This window comes from Aquarana catesbeiana, linkage group LG06, assembly GCF_042186555.1.
Source record: "Aquarana catesbeiana isolate 2022-GZ linkage group LG06, ASM4218655v1, whole genome shotgun sequence".
NCBI classification, from domain to species: Eukaryota; Metazoa; Chordata; class Amphibia; order Anura; family Ranidae; genus Aquarana; species Aquarana catesbeiana.
Genome location: NC_133329.1, coordinates 315,877,089 through 315,895,618, shown reverse-complemented (window position 1 = coordinate 315,895,618; position 18,530 = coordinate 315,877,089). Strand labels below are relative to the sequence as shown.

Sequence of the window (18,530 nt, the reverse complement as noted above, 5' to 3'; positions counted from 1 at the left end):
AAAAAAACAAACTGTAGTGTGTACCCTGGCTTAATTGGCCAGGTCAAAAAATGAAAAGATTTAAGCCTAAAGAAAAAAAAAAACATCTAACTGGTAAGTTAATAATATATATATATGTATATAATAATATATTACATTGTTGTTTTTGAGTCAAATACTGCTTTAACCACCTCAATACCAGGCACTTTCACCCCTTCCTGCCCAGGCCATTTTTAAGCTTTCAGCGCTGTCGCACTTTGAATGACAATTGTGCAGTCATGCAACACTGTACCCAAATGAATTATCTTTTTTTCACACAAATAGAGCTTTCATTTGGTGGTATTTAATCACTTCTGGGATTTTTTTTATTTTTATTTTTTTTGTAAAAAAAGAAAAAAAAAAAAAAAAAAAAAAAAAAGAAAAAAATTCTTTTGTTTCTGTAGGTAAATAAGTAATTTTTCTCCTTCACTCATGTGCGCTGATAAGGTGGTGGAACTTATGGGCACTGATGAGGCGGCACTAATATTCTGCAATGATAGGTGGTAGGGTTGTCCCGATACCACTTTTTTAGGACCGAGTACAAGTACCGATACTTTTTTTCAAGTACTCGCCGATACCGATTACCGATACTTTTTTTTTAATGTCACGTGACAGTGTTTTTTTTTTTTTTTTTAACAGTGTTTTCTTTTTTTTTTGGGGGGGGGGGGGGGGGGGGTCGCGAACGGTGTATGTGTGTGTGTTTTTTTTTTTTTTTTACAATTTTTATTTTTTACAATAATATTTTTTTTATTCTTTATGTTTTTTTTTTTTTTTTTAATCAGCCCTGTTGGGGGGCTTTGGCGAGATATCAGGGGTCTTAACAGACCTCTGATATCTCCCCCTTGAGACAGAGAAAGAGACAGAGGATAGAGATTCCCCAGTCCCTTTCTCTGCAGCCTCAGCTGCACTGAGAATGAATGGAGAGAAGACAGCGGCTCCTCTCCATTCATAAACTGACACATCGTAATCACAGTAGATTACAATGTTTCAGCTGACTCTATCCATTCACAAAGGAAGAAGGAGGAGGACGGCGGAACGGAGGGGGAGAACGGAGGGGGACAGCTGAGAGGCACAGCAGAACAGAGGGGACAGCGGAGGGGGACAGAAAAGGAGAGAGGAACGGAGGGGACAGCGGAGAGACACAGGGAAGGAGAGAGGAAGGAGAGAGGAACGGAGGGGGACAGCGGAGAGACACAGCAGAACGGAGGGGACAGCGGAGAGACACAGGGAAGGAGAGAGGAACGGAGGGGGACAGCTGAGGGGGACAGAGGAAAGGAGGGGGCATGGAGGAGGATGCAGTGACATTCAGCGGTGAGCGATCACCGCTGTATGTCACTAAAGCTGCTGAAAGCCGCTGGGGGAGAATCTTGTAACTCCCCCACGCGCCGATCACAGCTGTCTTCCAGGTATCGGGGGAAGCATCAGGAGCATTTGCCCGAGTACAAGTACTCGGGCAAATGCTCGGTATCGGTGCCGATACCGATACTAGTATCGGTATCGGGACAACCCTAATGGGTGGCACTGAAAGGTGGCACTGGTGGGCACTGATAGGCAGCAGTGGTATGCACTGATGGGCGGCACTGATGGGGCTCTCCTGTAATCAGAGCACTGATGATCAGTGCCCCGATTACCTGCCCAGGTCTCCCCTGCGAGGAGATGCGGCTGCTTGGCACTCCTCGCCACACACTGTCAGTGTGAGGTGAGGAGAGCTGATTAACGCACTTCACATGGTTAAGGAGTCGTGGCCCTCTACAGAAATCGTTGTCGCTCTGCACGTGGCGTGCGATAACGGCCGTTCAGGGAGGCAGTCATATGACGTCCTCCCAGAACGAGAGCTCCATCGTCCCTCCGTCATTTGACGGTGGGCAGGCAGCAAGCGGTTAAACTAGTCCTAGTTTGCCGCAAATAAAAAAAATGTATTTGAGTCTCTTCAACACTGCAAGTTACAAGTGTGGTTTTTACCTTGACCAGCAGAAAAGGCAACAAGCAAGAGCTTTAAGTCACTGAGAGACACCTCAGTTGTGAGAAAACATGGCCTTTAAAAAGGTAAATACATGAACACAAAGTGGAAAGCTGGGAGAGCTAAATTGATTGGGTTACTCCATGGTTAACTTTTGTTTATCTCCAGGTAAAGGGCTGTGGGATAGATAGATAAAAAGCAACCCAAGCAAGACCCTTTGGGGTTGATTTACCAAAAATGGATAGTGGAAAATCTGGTGCAGCTCTGCATAGAAACCAATCATCTTCCAGGTTTTATTGTCAAAGTTTAATTGAACAAGCTGATGTTAGAAGCAGATTGCCTACAATGCACAGCTGCACCAGATTTTGTCAATTAACGCATTAAGTTGGAACACTATTATTTTACAGTAAGCAGATTTTATATTTTTTCTTTAACAATGTTCCTGGAATTAAACATCTATGACTACCTTTCAAACAAGGAAAATATGTTTGGTCCACCAAATTAAAAAAATATTTTACATATATATATATATAAAATTTTGCACCCAAGAGACTTAGATTTTAAATGTCACCATCACTGCACAGAAAACTACAGTTACTGTAAAAATAGTGATTTCTTACCGGTTTTATTAAAGGGATTGTAAACCCTCACTGTTTTTCACCTCTACAAGGAGGTGAAAAACCTCTTGTAGTGCATCTGCGCCCCAGAGCCGCCCTGCCCCCCCCCCCCCCTTTTCCTTACCTGAGTCTGATCGTTGCTGCGCTGAAGAGGAGCACCCCTGCTCAAGCCGGTGTCTTGGGTCCTGATTGGATCGATAGCAATGTCAATCAAATCCAATGACACGGGAGTGGGGGGCAGACACAGCAGCAGGACATGGGAGCACGCCCACACGGGTGTGTCCCGAGGGAGAGTGCTTCTCTGACAGGGCACTCGAGTAGGCGAGGAGCCAGGAGCGCCGCTTAGGGGCCCCAGAGGAGGATCGGGGCCACTCTATGCAAAAACCAACTGCACAGTGGAGGCAAGTATGACATGTTTGTTTTTTTTTAAAGGAAGAAAAGCGAACCTTTAGTATCCCTTTAAACACATCTGTCCTATTTGTTTTAAAACCACTCCAAACAAAAAAGTCATCATTTACTTTTCAAATTGTTTTGGTATAGTAAAGAAGACTTAGAAACTGTCAGTTTTAAATTGCTGTGCCCCCCCCCCCCCATTAAAGTGGAACTTCACTGAGAAAAATAAGTCCTGCTAGATCACTTTAGGCTGGCCCCTTTTGCAGGTATAGATATGTAAAACATCAAAAAGAAGTATCTATACTGTTTATCCAGTAATACACCGTTTCAACCCACTCAGCACATACTCAGTTGCACTCTATTTTTAGGCATTTTTAAGCACTGCTGAGTTTGTAGAGGTCAATCTGCTGACAGCCTTAAGCCCTTATTTATATTGGTGCAGCTTTGAAGTCGCGATACTTGAGCATGATTTCAAAGCCACAGATCAGTGTGAATTGCACCTCTCATTGCGGATTGCAACTTCGTTTAACAGAAGTTTATGCAAGTCGCAATGAAATTGGAAAAATAGTAGTGTGGGAACCTTACAATTTACAGCACAGTCATTTTGGGAGCATAACTATTAATGTGGAATGTATGTTTCTTCCTAAAGAACATTATTTTTTATCAAGCTGTTATGGGTAAAGTCCCACTTTAAGGAGGGTTACCCTCATTTCTTGGCTCATCTATTCCCAGACCAGGAAACCAGTAAAATCTCCTCAAGCAAGTGAAAAGATTACAAAAATGGCATATATGTACTATGATGTAAACATATCCTCACTTAGCCAATATAATTTATATTATAAGTTAAAATGAACGTGTGAACATACCTGGCCAAAGTAGCCATGCAATATGCAGCTGTTCAGATACGATGAAGAGCGAACCAGTCTGAAGAAACGCACATAGTTTGTGCTGTTGAATGCAGAGAAGACCTGTAGAGCAAATTTTACTTCCGCTGAGTTACGAACAGACTCCTGTAACTGCTGCACTTCTCTAAATACAGATGAAAAAAACATAGCAATATGAACATATAACAATTACAATCGATATGACATTAAAGTGGTGTTCCACCAAAAAAAAAAAAAAAACTACATGAAAAATCCTAAAAAATAATATATACAAAAAAACATTTGGATATTTTTTTTTTTTTACTCACTTCTAAATGCCTGTTGCTAGGGGGTCCCTCATAGTCTGCCTCTTTCAGTGCCTGGGCTGGTGACATCACTTCCGTCTCGGCACAGGAAGGGCTCAGCTCTGTTCCCTCCCTCCTGTCAATCATCTGGGACGAGCGGGGCTTTGACCCCCGCATCGCTGGACCCAGAGACAGGTAAGTGTCCAATTAAAAGTCAGCAGCTGCAGTATTTGTAGCTGCTGACTTAATTTTTTTATTTTTTTTGGCCCTCCTCTAACAAACTGAATTGAGAAATGGAGAATATATATATATACACATACACACATACATACATACATATATATATTATATATATATACACACACATACCCCCTTAAATTTTTCACTCTTTGTTATATTGCAGCCATTTGCTAAAATCATTTAACTTCATTTTTTGTCCTCATTAATGTACACACAGCACCCCATATTGACAGAAAAAAAACAGAATTGTTGACATTTTTGCAGATTTATTAAAAAAGAAAAACTGAAATATTACATGGTCCTAGGTATTCAGACCCTTTGCTCAGTATTTAGTAGAAGCACCCTTTTGATCTAATACAGCCACAAGTCTTTTTGGGAAAAATGCAACAAGTTTTTCACACCTGGATTTGGGGATTCTCTGCCATTTCTCCTTGCAGATCCTCTCCAGTTATGTCAGGTTGGATGATAAACGTTGGTGGACAGCCATTTTAAGGTCTCTCCAGAGATGCTCAATTGAGTTTAAGTCAGGGCTCTGGCTGGGCCATTCAAGAACAGTCACGGAGTTGTTGTGAAGCCACTCCTTCGTTATTTTAGCTGTGTGCTTAGGGTCATTGTCTTATTGGAAGGTAAACCTTCGGCCCAATCTGAGGTCCTGAGCACTCTGGAGAAGGTTTTTGTCCAGGATATCCCTGTACTTGGCCGCATTCATCTTTCCCTCGATTACAACCAGTCGTCCTGACCCGGCAGCTAAAAAACACCCCCAAAGCATGATGCTGCCACCACCATGCTTCACTGTTGGGACTGTATTGGACAGGTGATGAGCAGTGCCCAGTTTTCTTCTCACATACCGCTTAGAATTAAGGCCAAAAAGTTCTATCTTGGTCTCAGACCAAAGAATCTTATTTCTCACCATCTTGGAGTTCTTCAGGTGGTTTTTAGCAAACTCCATGTGGGCTTTCATGTGTCTTGCACTGAGGAGAGGCTTCCGTCGGGCCACTCTGCCATAAAGCCCCGACTGGTGGAGGGCTGCAGTGATGGTTGACTTTCTACAACTTTCTCCCATCTCCCGACTGCATCTCTGGAACTCAGCCACAGTGATCTTTGGGTTCTTCTTTACCTCTCTCACCAAGGCTCTTCTCCCCCGATAGCTCAGCTTGGCCGAACGGCCAGCTCTAGGAAGGGTTCTGGTCGTCCCAAACGTCTTCCATTTAAGGATTATGGAGGCCACTGTGCTCTTAGGAACCTTAAGTGCAGCAGAATTTTTTTTGTAACCTTGGCCAGATCTGTGCCTTGCCACAATTCTGTCTCTGAGCTCTTCAGGCAGTTCCTTTGACCTCATGATTCTCATTTGCTCTGACATGCACTGTGAGCTGTAAGGTCTTCTATAGATAGGTGTGTGGCTTTCCTAATCAAGTCCAATCAGTATAATCAAAGACAGCTGGACTCAAATGAAGGCGTAGAACCATCTCAAGGATGATCAGAAGAAATGGACAGCACCTGAGTTAAATATAAGAGAGTCACAGCAAAGGGTCTGAATACTTCGGACCATGTGATAATTCAGTTTTTTTTTTTTTTTTTTTTAATAAATCTGCAAAAACGTCAACAATTCTGTAAAACAAAACGAAATTTGTGACACTTTCAAACGAATGGGATTTTTGTAGGAAGATAGTACGTCTATTACCCAGTAGGCATGAATGAGTAGAATATTTAAAAAATATGATTTTTATTTAAATTGTAATAAAAAAACAATTCTGTGTTTTTCTGTCAATATGGGGTGCTGTGTGTACATTAATAGGGAAAAAAAATGAACTGAAATGATTTTAGCTAATGGCTGCAATATAAAAAAAGAGTGAAAAATTTAAGGGGGTCTGAATACTTTCCGTCGTGTGTGTGTGATTATATATATATATATATATATATATATATATATATATATATATATATCCCCTTCCAATGCAACCTCAGAGAAACAACTCCTCATCTTTTACACCATAAAAAATAATCCTCTTTAAAATTGAAGCAACAAATCTGTCTATTTCAGATTTGACATACTTGATCAATGAGATTTGACCTTTTTATAAGCTGAAATGTGACCCAAGCTGTGTAATAGGAATTTGGAACCTCTTACATGCATACAGTTTCCTTCTCATACCCTAGTAATTCCATCAATTATTTTGCCCTGTTAATTTTAATATATGAATCTCTGCAAAATTACAGACACATTAGGGCTTGTCTTCACTTAGGTTGTTTTACAAAGATTTTAAAAGCGGTAGTAAACTCCACTATGTAACTTTTTCCTATAGTTAAAGCTTACCTGAAGGTAAAATGACTACTAATGAGTAAATCTCCTAAAATGTACACCATTTAGGAAACATTCACACGTATTGCAGCAGCTGATGTCACCATTGCACTGCGCACTGAACTGGGGGTACATTACATGTGCCGTTAATCCAGAGTGCTGTGCCGCAACTGTGACTCCCGTACGCATATGTGGGAATGACATCATCGCGGCTCGGCCATTAAAGCAAACGGAGCCTGTGAACCTGGAAAACTAAATTATTCTAGCTGTCAGATTTGCCAAGGGAATTTACTGCAAGGCCATGCATTTTTTAATGAATGTACAGTTCTTTCCAAAATCATAATTTAATGCTCTACAAAATATAAAATTTTCTGACGAAGGCAGTTTAAACATTACAATAAGTAACATTTGACAGCCAAACTAAAAACTGTTGACTTCGGTGGCAAGAGTAGTAATGGAATATGCAGAGATTAGGACATCTCAATTTCAGTGCGATTACTCCCAAGCAGTAGTCTTTGTTATGTAGGAGTGCTGAACCTTATGGAGTTGCATGAGAATGTGGTGGGTGGTTTGCAGTCATGGAGGCTGCTCAACAGCAACTGAGGTCCTATTGGACACCCAGAGGAGTTCGCCAAATTTCTGAAAGGATGGGACACCACACCAGTTTGTCTAGTCTTGTGAAAGATTATATTTTGCAACAGCCAATGAGTTTCAAGATCTTAGCACTCCCCCTTTACCCAAAGGCAAAACTTTTGATGGAGGTGCACCGAACGGAAATTTTGGTGCCAAAATCAAAAATACGGGATGCACTTAGCTAAAAACCGAAAATGACAGGTTTTTTTTTTTTGAAATGTTTATATTTTTATATATAAAATTGTATTATAATCGACTTTTTAATTAATATCATCAATTTTAAATTAATATGAATTTATTGTTGGCCATTATTGGCACCTTTAGTGCAAGAAAAGCTCAAGAAAAATGCAGTCTGCAGTCTCTGACCATCTCTTGTATCATGTCTGCAATCTCTTATCTTTAACACATTGCTAATAGTATTAGCAAAATTTCCATTTGGTGCACCTCTAGCAGACATGATACAAGTGATGGTCAGAGACTGCAGACATGATACAAGAGATCAATGCAGCCTTACCAGTGCCCATCGGATGCAGCCTCACCAGTGCCCGGATCACGCAGAGCGGTGACCTCCCACTGTGTCACGGAGCTGGATTTTAATTGCCTGGGCCGGGCAGCCACAGTAACAAAGTCCTGCCCCCTATAATAAACGTCACCCTGATTCAATTTCCCGGCATTGGATCAGTGTGCCGTCTATCACAGGAGGCGGGACTTTGTTACAGCAGCTGCCGAACAATTCAGCTCCGTGACACAGAGGGAGAGCGCTGCTTTGCGTCACAAGGTGAGGAGGAGGGAGGGGAAGACTGGCTGGGGCGTACCAGGATGACACCCCCCGCAACGTGCAGCACCCGGGGCGGACCGCCCCCCTTTTCGATGCCATCATCGACACCTTTTTTTCTTTCGGCCGAAATTTCGATTCACCTCTACCTTTAGGTATACTTTAAGCCAAAGTTTTTAGCAAAAGGAAATGCTATTCAGCCAAAGTTTAAATCTACTTTAGAAGCAGTAAATATGGCAGTGATTTACCTGAGAATATCTCCCTTGTTTAGGTTGAGGAGGACACTGTAACCCCTGAACTCTGGCTCACAAGGACAAGTCTCCCCACGATTATGCAGGTCCTGGTACATCTCCTTCAAGCTCTGCAGACATTTTGTTAAGTTCTCATTGTTGATCTTTGGTTCAAAGGCTGACATAGGCTCTTCACATAGCTCATATGCACAATGGATGTGAAATCGCATACACTTTTCCATTAGAGATACAGTCACAGGGTCGCACAAGTGCTGCTGTGTGATGTCCTATAAGAAAACATAGCAAAATCTCTTTATGATTTAGATGGTATGTTCCAAAAACCTCAAAGGAAACATGTAAAGGACAAAATAGAATTAAACCTATAAAAATGCTTATAGGTAGGATTTTTTTATGACAGTCGAGACCTTACTGGTCTGTAAAAATAGGATTTTTATTACAGCTTACCTGTAAAATCCTTTTCTTGGAGTACATCATGGGACACAGAGCCTTAAGTAATTACTTAATGGGTTATAGGCCACCTTCAGGTGTTGACACTGGTAAACCCAATCAAAGGAAGTTTACTCCCTATATAACCCCTCCTCCTTCCAGGAGCACATCAGTTTTTGTAGCAAAGCAATATACTTGTATCCCAAAAAAAGAGGGGAGGGACCTCTGTGTCCCATGATGTACTCCAAGAAAAGGATTTTACAGGTAAGCTCTAATAAAAATCCTATTTTCTTTATCGTACATCATGGGACACAGAGCCTTAAGTAATTACTTAATGGGATGTCCCATAGTAATGCCACGAGGGGTGGGAGAAAACAACCCGCGGGGTACACCCAGACTTGAGGATCTAATACTGCAGCACACTGCGCCCGAAGGCGATATCCTCATACCTTCTTACATCCACCTGATAAAATTTTGTGAATGTATGCACTAAAGACCAAGTTGCGGCCTTACAGATCTGAGCCATGGAGGCCTGATGACACACTGCCCAAGTAGCACTGGTAGATTGCGCCTTAACTTGAAACAGGGAAATCTTACCCCTTGAATCATTCGTTTGAATTATCACTTGCCGAAGGGTACTTAGGGAACTCAGTCAGGTGATTGCCAGACCGTTGTTCCTAATTTTTACAGACAGTCTATTGACTGGAATGGTACCAGCTGATTGGAAAAAAGCCAATGTAGCACCAATATTTAAAAAGGGCCCAAAAAACATCCCTGGGAATTACAGACCAGTTAGCCTAACATCAATAGTATGTAAACTCTTGGAGGGGATGATAAGGGACTATATACAAGATTTTAGTAATAAGAATGATATCATTAGCAGTAATCAGCATGGATTCATGAAGAATCGTTCTTGCCAAACCAATCTATTAACCTTCTATGAGGAGGTGAGTTGCCATCTAGATAAAGGAAGGCCCGTAGACGTGGTGTATCTGGATTTTGCAAAAGCATTTGACACAGTTCCCCATAAATGTTTACTGTACAAAATAAGGTGCGTTGGCATGGACCATAGGGTGAGTACATGGATTGAAAACTGGCTACAAGGGCGTGTTGAGAGGGTGGTGATAAATGGGGAGTACTCAGAATGGTCAGGGGTGGGTAGTGGGGTTCCCCAGGGTTCTGTGCTGGGACCAATCCTATTTAATTTGTTCATAAACGACCTGGAGGATGGGATAAACAGTTCAATCTCTGTATTTGCAGACGATACTAAGCTAAGCAGGGCAATAACTTCTCCGCAGGATGTGGAAATCTTGCAAAAAGACCTGAACAAATTAATGGGGTGGGCGACTACATGGCAAATGAGGTTCAATGTAGAAAAATGTAAAATAATGCATTTGGGTGGCAAAAATATGAATGCAATCTATACACTGGGGGGAGAACCTCTGGGGGAATCTAGGATGGAAAAGGACCTGGGGGTTCTAGTGGATGATAGGCTCAGCAATGGCATGCAATGCCAAGCTGCTGCTAATAAAGCAAACAGAATATTGGCATGCATAAAAGGGGGATCAACTGCAGAGATAAAACGATAATTCTCCCGCTCTACAAGACTCTGGTCCGCCCGCACCTGGAGTATGCTGTCCAGTTCTGGGCACCAGTCCTCAGGAGGGACGTACTGGAAATGGAGCGAGTACAAAGAAGGGCAACAAAGCTAATAAAGGGTCTGGAGGATCTTAGTTATGAGGAAAGGTTGCGAGCACTGAACTTATTCTCTCTGGAGAAGAGACGCTTGAGAGGGGATATGATTTCAATTTACAAATACTGTACTGGTGACCCCACAATAGGGATAAAACTTTTTCGCAGAAGAGAGTTTAATAAGACTCGTGGCCACTCATTACAATTAGAAGAAAAGAGGTTTAACCTTAAACTACGTAGAGGGTTCTTTACTGTAAGAGCGGCAAGGATGTGGAATTCCCTTCCACAGGCGGTGGTCTATGCGGGGAGCATTGATAGCTTCAAGAAACTATTAGATAATCACCTGAATGACCGCAATATACAGGGATATGTAATGTAATACTGACACATAATCACACACATAGGTTGGACTTGATGGACTTGTGTCTTTTTTCAACCTCACCTACTATGTAACTATGTAATCCACTTAGCGACAGTGGATTTTGACGCTGCCTGTCCTTTCTTAGGACCCTCCGGCAGAATAAATAAGACATCAGTCTTACGAATCTGAGCAGTTTTCTAAATAGATTTTCACTGCTCTCACCAAATCAAGACAATGTAGTGACTTCTTCCCTGGAACATGGTTTTGGAAAAAAAACGATGACAGGACAATATCTTGGTTCAGGTGAAAACCTGAAATTACTTTTGGCAAAAAGCTTGGACGAGGGCGCAACACCACTCTGTCCTCATGAAAAATCAAATATGGCTCTTTACAAGAAAGAGCAGCCAATTCTGAAACCCTCCTTGCTGAGGATATAGCAACCAAAAATACCAACTTCCTTGTCAGAAAGACTAGGGGTATCTGTTGTATTGGTTCAAATGGCTGTTTTTGTAACACAGATAAAACCAAGTTCAAGTCCCAAGGGTTCAAGGGAGGTTTGACGGGTGGATTAAGCCACGTCACCCTTTGTATAAAGCCCCGGACTAAGAATGAGTAGCAAGTGGTCTTTGAAATAAGACCAATAAAGCTTAGGACTTGGCCTTTAAAGGGGAGTCCCGGTTACTATATTTTTTTTTTTTTTTAAAGTCAGCAGCTACAAACACTGTAGCTGTTGACTTTTAATATGGACACTTACCTGTCCAGCGAGCCCGCAAAGTCGGCCCCCAGAGGCCAATCCGTCCATCGGATCGGTCGCCGGCGCCTCCATCTTAACGAAGGGAAACAGGCAGTGGAGCCTTGCTGCTTCACTGCCCGTTTCCTACTGTGCATGCGCGAGTCGCGCGGCGCTTTGTGAATGGCCCCGTTGCTTCCTGGGACACACACAGTTCCCAGAAGGCAACGAGCCGCTCACCGAAGAGCAGGAATGGCGCCGCGGAGTAGGAAGAGGTAGATTAGGAAGACTGCCTAGCAACAAGGGTTTCAGGTAAGTTAACAATTTTTTTTTTTTTTTTCAAATTTTTTTTTTTTGTTTTTTTTTACGATTTTTGATGATATTTTTTATTTTAGGGTGGCCCTCCACTTTAATAGTACTTAGGGCCAATTTCATTTCTACCCCTAATTGTAGAAAGGCAAGAATTCTGCCTATGATATATCTCCGAGGGTGCCAACCCTTGGATTCACACCAGGAAACATAAGCCTTCCAGACTCTATAATATATAGTTCTAGAAGTTGGCTTCCTAACATTAATCAGGGTAGAGATAACTGACCCGGAAGGCCCACGTTTCTTTAGAATGTGGGTTTCAATAGCCAAGCCGTTAAATTTAGAGACCGTAAGGAAGGATGGAATATCGGTCCCTGAGATTGCAGATCTGGCCTAGTGGGAGGGGCCATGGGCCCTCCACTGCCATCTTTACAATTTCTGCGTACCATGACCTTCTGGGCCATGCTGGTGCCACCAGAATTATCTTCTTTCTTTCCAGCTTGATCCTGCAAAGAAGTCAAGGCAGCAACTGAATAGGGGGGGAATGCATAGATCAGTGAGAACTGATCCCATGGTGTCACCACATCCGTTCCGCATGCAAATGGATCCCTTGTTCTGGCCACAAAGTTGACCAACTTCGTGTTGAACCTGGATGCTAGAAGATCCACGTCCGGAGTCCCCCATCTTTGACAAACAGCCCGAAATATGTTGGGGTGAAGAGACCATTCCCCTGGAAATAATTGCTGGCGACTTAAGTAGTCCGCCTGCCAATTCTCTACTCCCGGAATGAAGATTGCAGAATCTGTATGATCACCTCTTGAGATATTATATCGGTCTAGTGCCTGAAACAGAGACTGTTTAAATCTCTGGATCTTTGGGAACGCTTGATCTCAGGAAGTGAGACCGTGGAAAGTCCCGAAATTCCAGCTTGTACCCCAGCGTTACTGTGGAGATGACCCATCTGTCCTAAATATTCTTTTTCCAGACTTCTGAAAATTGCAGAAGTCTCCCCCCCACCTTGGTGAGGGGGGTTGCCTCTTCATGATGCTGAGTGACAGCACCTGCTATGGAAAAAGAAGATTTTAGCAGGGATTCCAACTTTTTATCTGTTGGATCCTTAAGCATCTGTACATTGTCCACAGGACAAGTCAAGTTATTATTCACATTGGAAATCGCAGCGTCAATTGCTGGTACTTTCCATTTTTTGGAGAATTTCTCCTCCAGAGGATATCGAATTGAAAACCTCTTAGGAGGGAGAAAATGTTTATCCGGTTTATCCCATTTCGAAAAGATAAGCTGTTCAAGTAATGCATGTGCAGGAAATGCATGCAAAGGATGGGAAGTGTTTAAATAACCTAAGGAAGAGGCCAAGTTTTCAGGGGACTCTGTTAGAGGCAGCGGGAAAGTGGAACGAACCATCGCTGTAAGAGTTTGTATCAGCAATCTTTCAGATTGAGAAGCTGAAAAAGGTTCATCTACCGTTCTTTCTTCAGCAGAACAATCATCGGTTTGTTTTTCTTCCCGATCGATTGAGGTTAAAACCTCATTGTGTGCCCACTGTTCCCCTTGCAAAGCTGAAGTGGGGAAGGGGGACCTAGTACGCTTCCTAGCCATTTGAATGGAGGATGCGATTAACCACTTAAGGACCAGCCTCGTTTTGGATTTTAGGTGTTTACATGTTTAAAACAGGTTTTTTTGCTAGAAAATTACTTAGAACCCCCAAACATTATATATGGTTTTTCTTCTAACACCCTAGAGAATAAAATGGCGGTCATTGCAATACTTTTTTTTATGCACCGTATTTGCGCAGCGGTCTTAAAAGCGCACTTTTTTTGGAAAAAATTCACTTTTTTGAATAAAAAAATAAGACAACAGTAAAGTTAGCCCAATTTTTTTTATATTTTGAAATATAATGTTACGCCAAGTAAATTGATACCCAACATGTCACGCTTGAAAATTGCGCCCGCTCGTGGAATGGCATCAAACTTTTACCCTCAAAAATCTCCATAGGTGACGTTTATAAAATTCTACAGGTTGCATATTTTGCGGTACAGAGGAGGTCTAGGGCTAGAATTATTGCTCTCGCTCTACCGGTCACTGCGATACCTCACATGTGTGGTTTGACCACCGTTTTCATATGCGGGCGCTACTCGCGTATGCGTTCGCTTCTGCGCGCGAGCTCGTCGGGACAGGGGGGGGTTTTAAAAAAAAATTTTTTATTATTTATTTTACAATATTTTATTTATTTTTACTGTTTTAAAAAAAAAAATGGTGTCACTTTTATTTCTATTACAAGGAATGTAAACATCCCTTGTAATAGAAAAAAGCATGGCAGGACCTCTTAAATATGAGATCTGGGGTCAAAAAGACCTCAGATCTCATATTTACACTAAAATGCAATAAAAAAAAAAAAAAAAAAAAAAAAAAAAAAGAAAAAAAAAGTCATTTAGAAAAATGACATTTGAAAAAATGTGCCTTTAAGAGACGTGGCCGGAAGTGACGTTTTGACGTCGCTTCCGCCCAGCAGTGTCATGGAGACGAGTGAGCGCCATCTTGGCCTCACTCGTCTCCAGACAAACCACGGAGGAGGACGCGATCGCCTCCACCGCTACCGACGGCTCCGGTAAGCGGCGGAGGGCACCGGATCTCGGCGGGAGGGGGGGGGCCCTCTCCCGCCACCGATAAAAGTGATCTCGCGGCGAATCCGCCGCAGGGACCACTTTTATCTGACAGCCGGCCGCCGCACGAAAACGGGGATACCGGGGTTATGGCAGCTAGCTGCTGCCATAACAACGATATCCCCATTCAAAGTTTGGACGTACATCGTCGTGCGGCGGTCTTGAAGTGGTTAAAGCCACTAATCTTTCTTCTAGACCCTGGAGGGGGGAGGAAAGGGCACCTTCAGTCATGTATACAGGTGCTGAGATGTGAGAGGCAGCTGCACCATCAATTTGCTCCAATGGCTCACCCTGAGTTGCCATAATTGGTAATTCAGGCGAGGATGACAGCATGCAAATACAGCTGGAAATCCCAATGCCTGGGGGTGAAACTTCTACACTTTTGGTTTTCGTGGTGTCTTTTTTGGCAGGCATAGTCCTAAGTACAAAAACAGAGGTGCTATACACATTGCACTTAAACGCTGAAAATAGTCATGACTTTTTCAAGCTGCTATAAAGTTCAGCCTAGTGCTGGAAAGTGTCATTCCTGAATTTTGCAACCCATACGTGTCCAACAGCTCGTGTGTCCATGTGTGCAGGGCAGCTGGTTTCCTCCTCATAGGCAGAGGAGAGACTGACACAGCTGTATTTATCTGCTATTTAGCCTGCCATGCGTCCTCGCGGATGTTTCACGGCACCTGCGTTTAGGCCCCGCCCCCTCCGAAAAAATTCTGCCCCCTTTTTTATTTAAAATGTCTCTGGCGCAGAGTTTTTCGGGTCCCTGACCCAACACGAGAACGGGGGGGGGGGGGGGGGGGTAGGGGCGGCAGAGCCTCCTGCAGTGAGGCACAGACATGTGAAAAAAAATACAGCCACAGTAGCAGACTTTAGCCGTAAAACAGCGGGACCTTGCGCAACCCCCACGGCGGGGGGGGGGGGGGGATTGGGGAATGTTAGAGGGTGCAGCGCTGCTGTCCCCCTAACCCTCTGGTCCCATCAGGGGAAATAAATAAAGTCTTTTTTTGTAGATTTTGTACCTTGCAAAAAAATCTTTTTCCACATGCTGAGCAGCCAGACACGGAACTGAGCAAACTGTGAGACAACAGAGTAAGGTATGTGCATAGGCTTCATCTAGTGGAGATAATAACCACTTCCCACCCAGCCACTGCACATGTACGGCCGGGTGGGAGCTCCCTCCTTCTGACTGGACGTTCCCGAACGTCCTTCAAAAGGAGCGGGATCACGCAGCCGCGCGATCCCGATGCGCGCGTGTCACTCGGACACGCCGCATCTCAGAGCGGCAGGATGGCAATGTGATTTGCCCTCCTGATCCGCACGATGGCTGTGTGTAATCACAGCCATCGTATAGTAAACAAGGGGGAGGGGGTGGCAGATGACAGGAGATCGCGCCGCCACGTGCCTGCGCAGCGGCACGATCCCGATCTGCCTGTGTCCCCCAGAGACAGCACAACACAGGAGGGCCCTGTGATTGGCCCTCCTGATCACATGACGACTGTGTCCAATCACAGTCGTCATGTAATGTAAATAGAGAGCGTAGTAACTGCTCTCATCTCTTCCTCTCCTCACACAGAGCCTGTCAGTGAGGAGAGGAAGAGAGATCTGTGCTGCAGCCAGGAGATCAGTGAGTAATAAAGCTGTTTGTCTGCTGTTTACCCACTGATCACCCAGCTAGTGTCCCCAAAACACAGTGTCCCCAAACAGTGAAAACACCTGTCAGTGAACATCTGCCCGCCAACAGCCGCCACATCTGCCCGCCCGCCAACAGCCGCCACATCTGCCCGCCCGCCAACAGCCGCCACATCTGCCCGCCCGCCAACAGCCGCCACATCTGCCCGCCCGCCAACAGCCGCCACATCTGCCCGCCCGCCAACAGCCGCCACATCTGCCCGCCCGCCAACAGCCGCCACATCTGCCCGCCCGCCAACAGCCGCCACATCTGCCCGCCCGCCAACAGCCGCCACATCTGCCCGCCCGCCAACAGCCGCCACATCTGCCCGCCCGCCAACAGCCGCCACATCTGCCCGCCCGCCAACAGCCGCCACATCTGCCCGCCCGCCAACAGCCGCCACATCTGCCCGCCCGTCATCAGCCGACACATCAGCCCGTCATCAGCCGACACATCAGCCCGTCATCAGCCGACACATCAGCCCGTCATCAGCCGACACATCAGCCCGTCATCAGCCGACACATCAGCCCGTCATCAGTTGACACATCAGCCGCCCACCATCAGCTGACACATCAGCCGCCCGCCATCATCAGGCACATCTGTCGCCCGCCATCTGACACCGTCAACAGCTGACACATCAGCCCGTCATCAGCTGACACATCAGCCGCCCACCATCATCAGGCACATCTGCCCGCCAGTCATCAGGCACATCTGCCCGCCAGTCATCAGGCACATCTGCCCGCCTGCCATCAGGCACATCTGCCCGCCTGCCATCAGGCACATCTGCCGCCCGCCATCTGACACTGTCAACAGCTGACACATCAGCCCGTCAACAGCTGACACATCAGCCCGTCAACAGCTGACACATCAGCCCGTCAACAGCTGACACATCAGCCCGTCAACAGCTGACACATCAGCCCGTCAACAGCTGACACATCAGCCCGTCAACAGCTGACACATCAGCCCGTCAACAGCTGACACATCAGCCCGTCAACAGCTGACACATCAGCCCGTCAACAGCTGACACATCAGCCCGTCAACAGCTGACACATCAGCCCGTCAACAGCTGACACATCAGCCCGTCAACAGCTGACACATCAGCCCGTCAACAGCTGACACATCAGCCCGTCAACAGCTGACACATCAGCCCGTCATCAGCTGACACATCAGCCCGTCATCAGCTGACACATCAGCCCGTCATCAGCTGACACATCAGCCCGTCATCAGCTGACACATCAGCCCGTCATCAGCTGACACATCAGCCCGTCATCAGCTGACACATCAGCCCGTCATCAGCTGACACATCAGCCCGTCATCAGCTGACACATCAGCCCGTCAACAGCTGACACATCAGCCCGTCAACAGCTGACACATCAGCCCGTCAACAGCTGACACATCAGCCCGTCAACAGCTGACACATCAGCCGCCCACCATCATCAGGCACATCTGCCCGCCCGCCATCAGGCACATCTGCCAGCCACCATCTGCCCACGATCAGGCACATCTGCCCGCCAACATCAGGCACATCTAGCCACCCACCATCTGGCACAGCCGCCCACCATCTGGCACATCTGCCCGCCAACATGACAAAAAGGTCTTACAGCGCAGAGGAGGCTCTCCAAATACTCCAGAGTATGTCGGACGAGAGTAGCGGGGAATTCTCTCCATCAGACTCGGATAGTGACTATGAGCCAGTGGAAAGCAGTGGCTCCGAGTTGGAAACAGAGGAAGATACAATCCTAACAAGGAGAATCAGGAAGAATGAGCAGGAGGAGGCATTCACCAGCAGCGCAGCACTCCAGGGCATCCACCAGCAGGCATCCACCAACAGCGCAGCACTCCAGGATGATATGCAGGCATCCACCAGCAGCCCAGCACTCCAGGATGATATGCAGGCATCCACCAGTAGCGCAGCACTCCAGGGCATCCACCAGCAGGCATCCACCAGCAGCGCAGCACTCCGGGATAGGCAGGCATCCACCAGCACTTCTGCAACCTTCCTAGAAGATAGGCCAGATGCTAGCAACGGATCCCATCAACGAGGCAGTGCCCATACTAGCCTCCCAGATGTTCTACTGTATCCAACATGGCTGCCCGATACATCAGTAGAACCTGTAATACCCCTTTTCACAGCCCAGCCATGCCCTCAGATGCAGACGGAAAATGTAACCCCACTTTATTATTTTCATTTATTTTTTACCAATGATCTCCTAACCTACATTGTGGAGCAATGTAATCTATATGCCAGCCAACATATAGCCAACAATCCCAGTTCCTCATATGCCCGTCCTTTTGTTTGGAAACCCCTCACCGT

At 45.3% G+C, this 18,530-nt stretch overlaps 1 protein-coding gene across 1 annotated transcript in view; it reads right to left on the bottom strand.

Moving 5' to 3' along the window:
• The window catches only part of MCM3AP (minichromosome maintenance complex component 3 associated protein), a 129,812-nt gene that overhangs the window by 76,317 nt on the left and 34,965 nt on the right, over positions 1 to 18,530 (bottom strand). Inside the window, exons 9-10 of the mRNA XM_073633706.1 lie at positions 8,352 to 8,620; positions 3,855 to 4,017 (exon numbers count right to left, since the gene is read on the bottom strand). Of these exons, the coding sequence (XP_073489807.1) occupies positions 3,855 to 4,017; positions 8,352 to 8,620 (432 nt within the window). The remainder of the gene's footprint in view (positions 1 to 3,854; positions 4,018 to 8,351; positions 8,621 to 18,530) is intronic.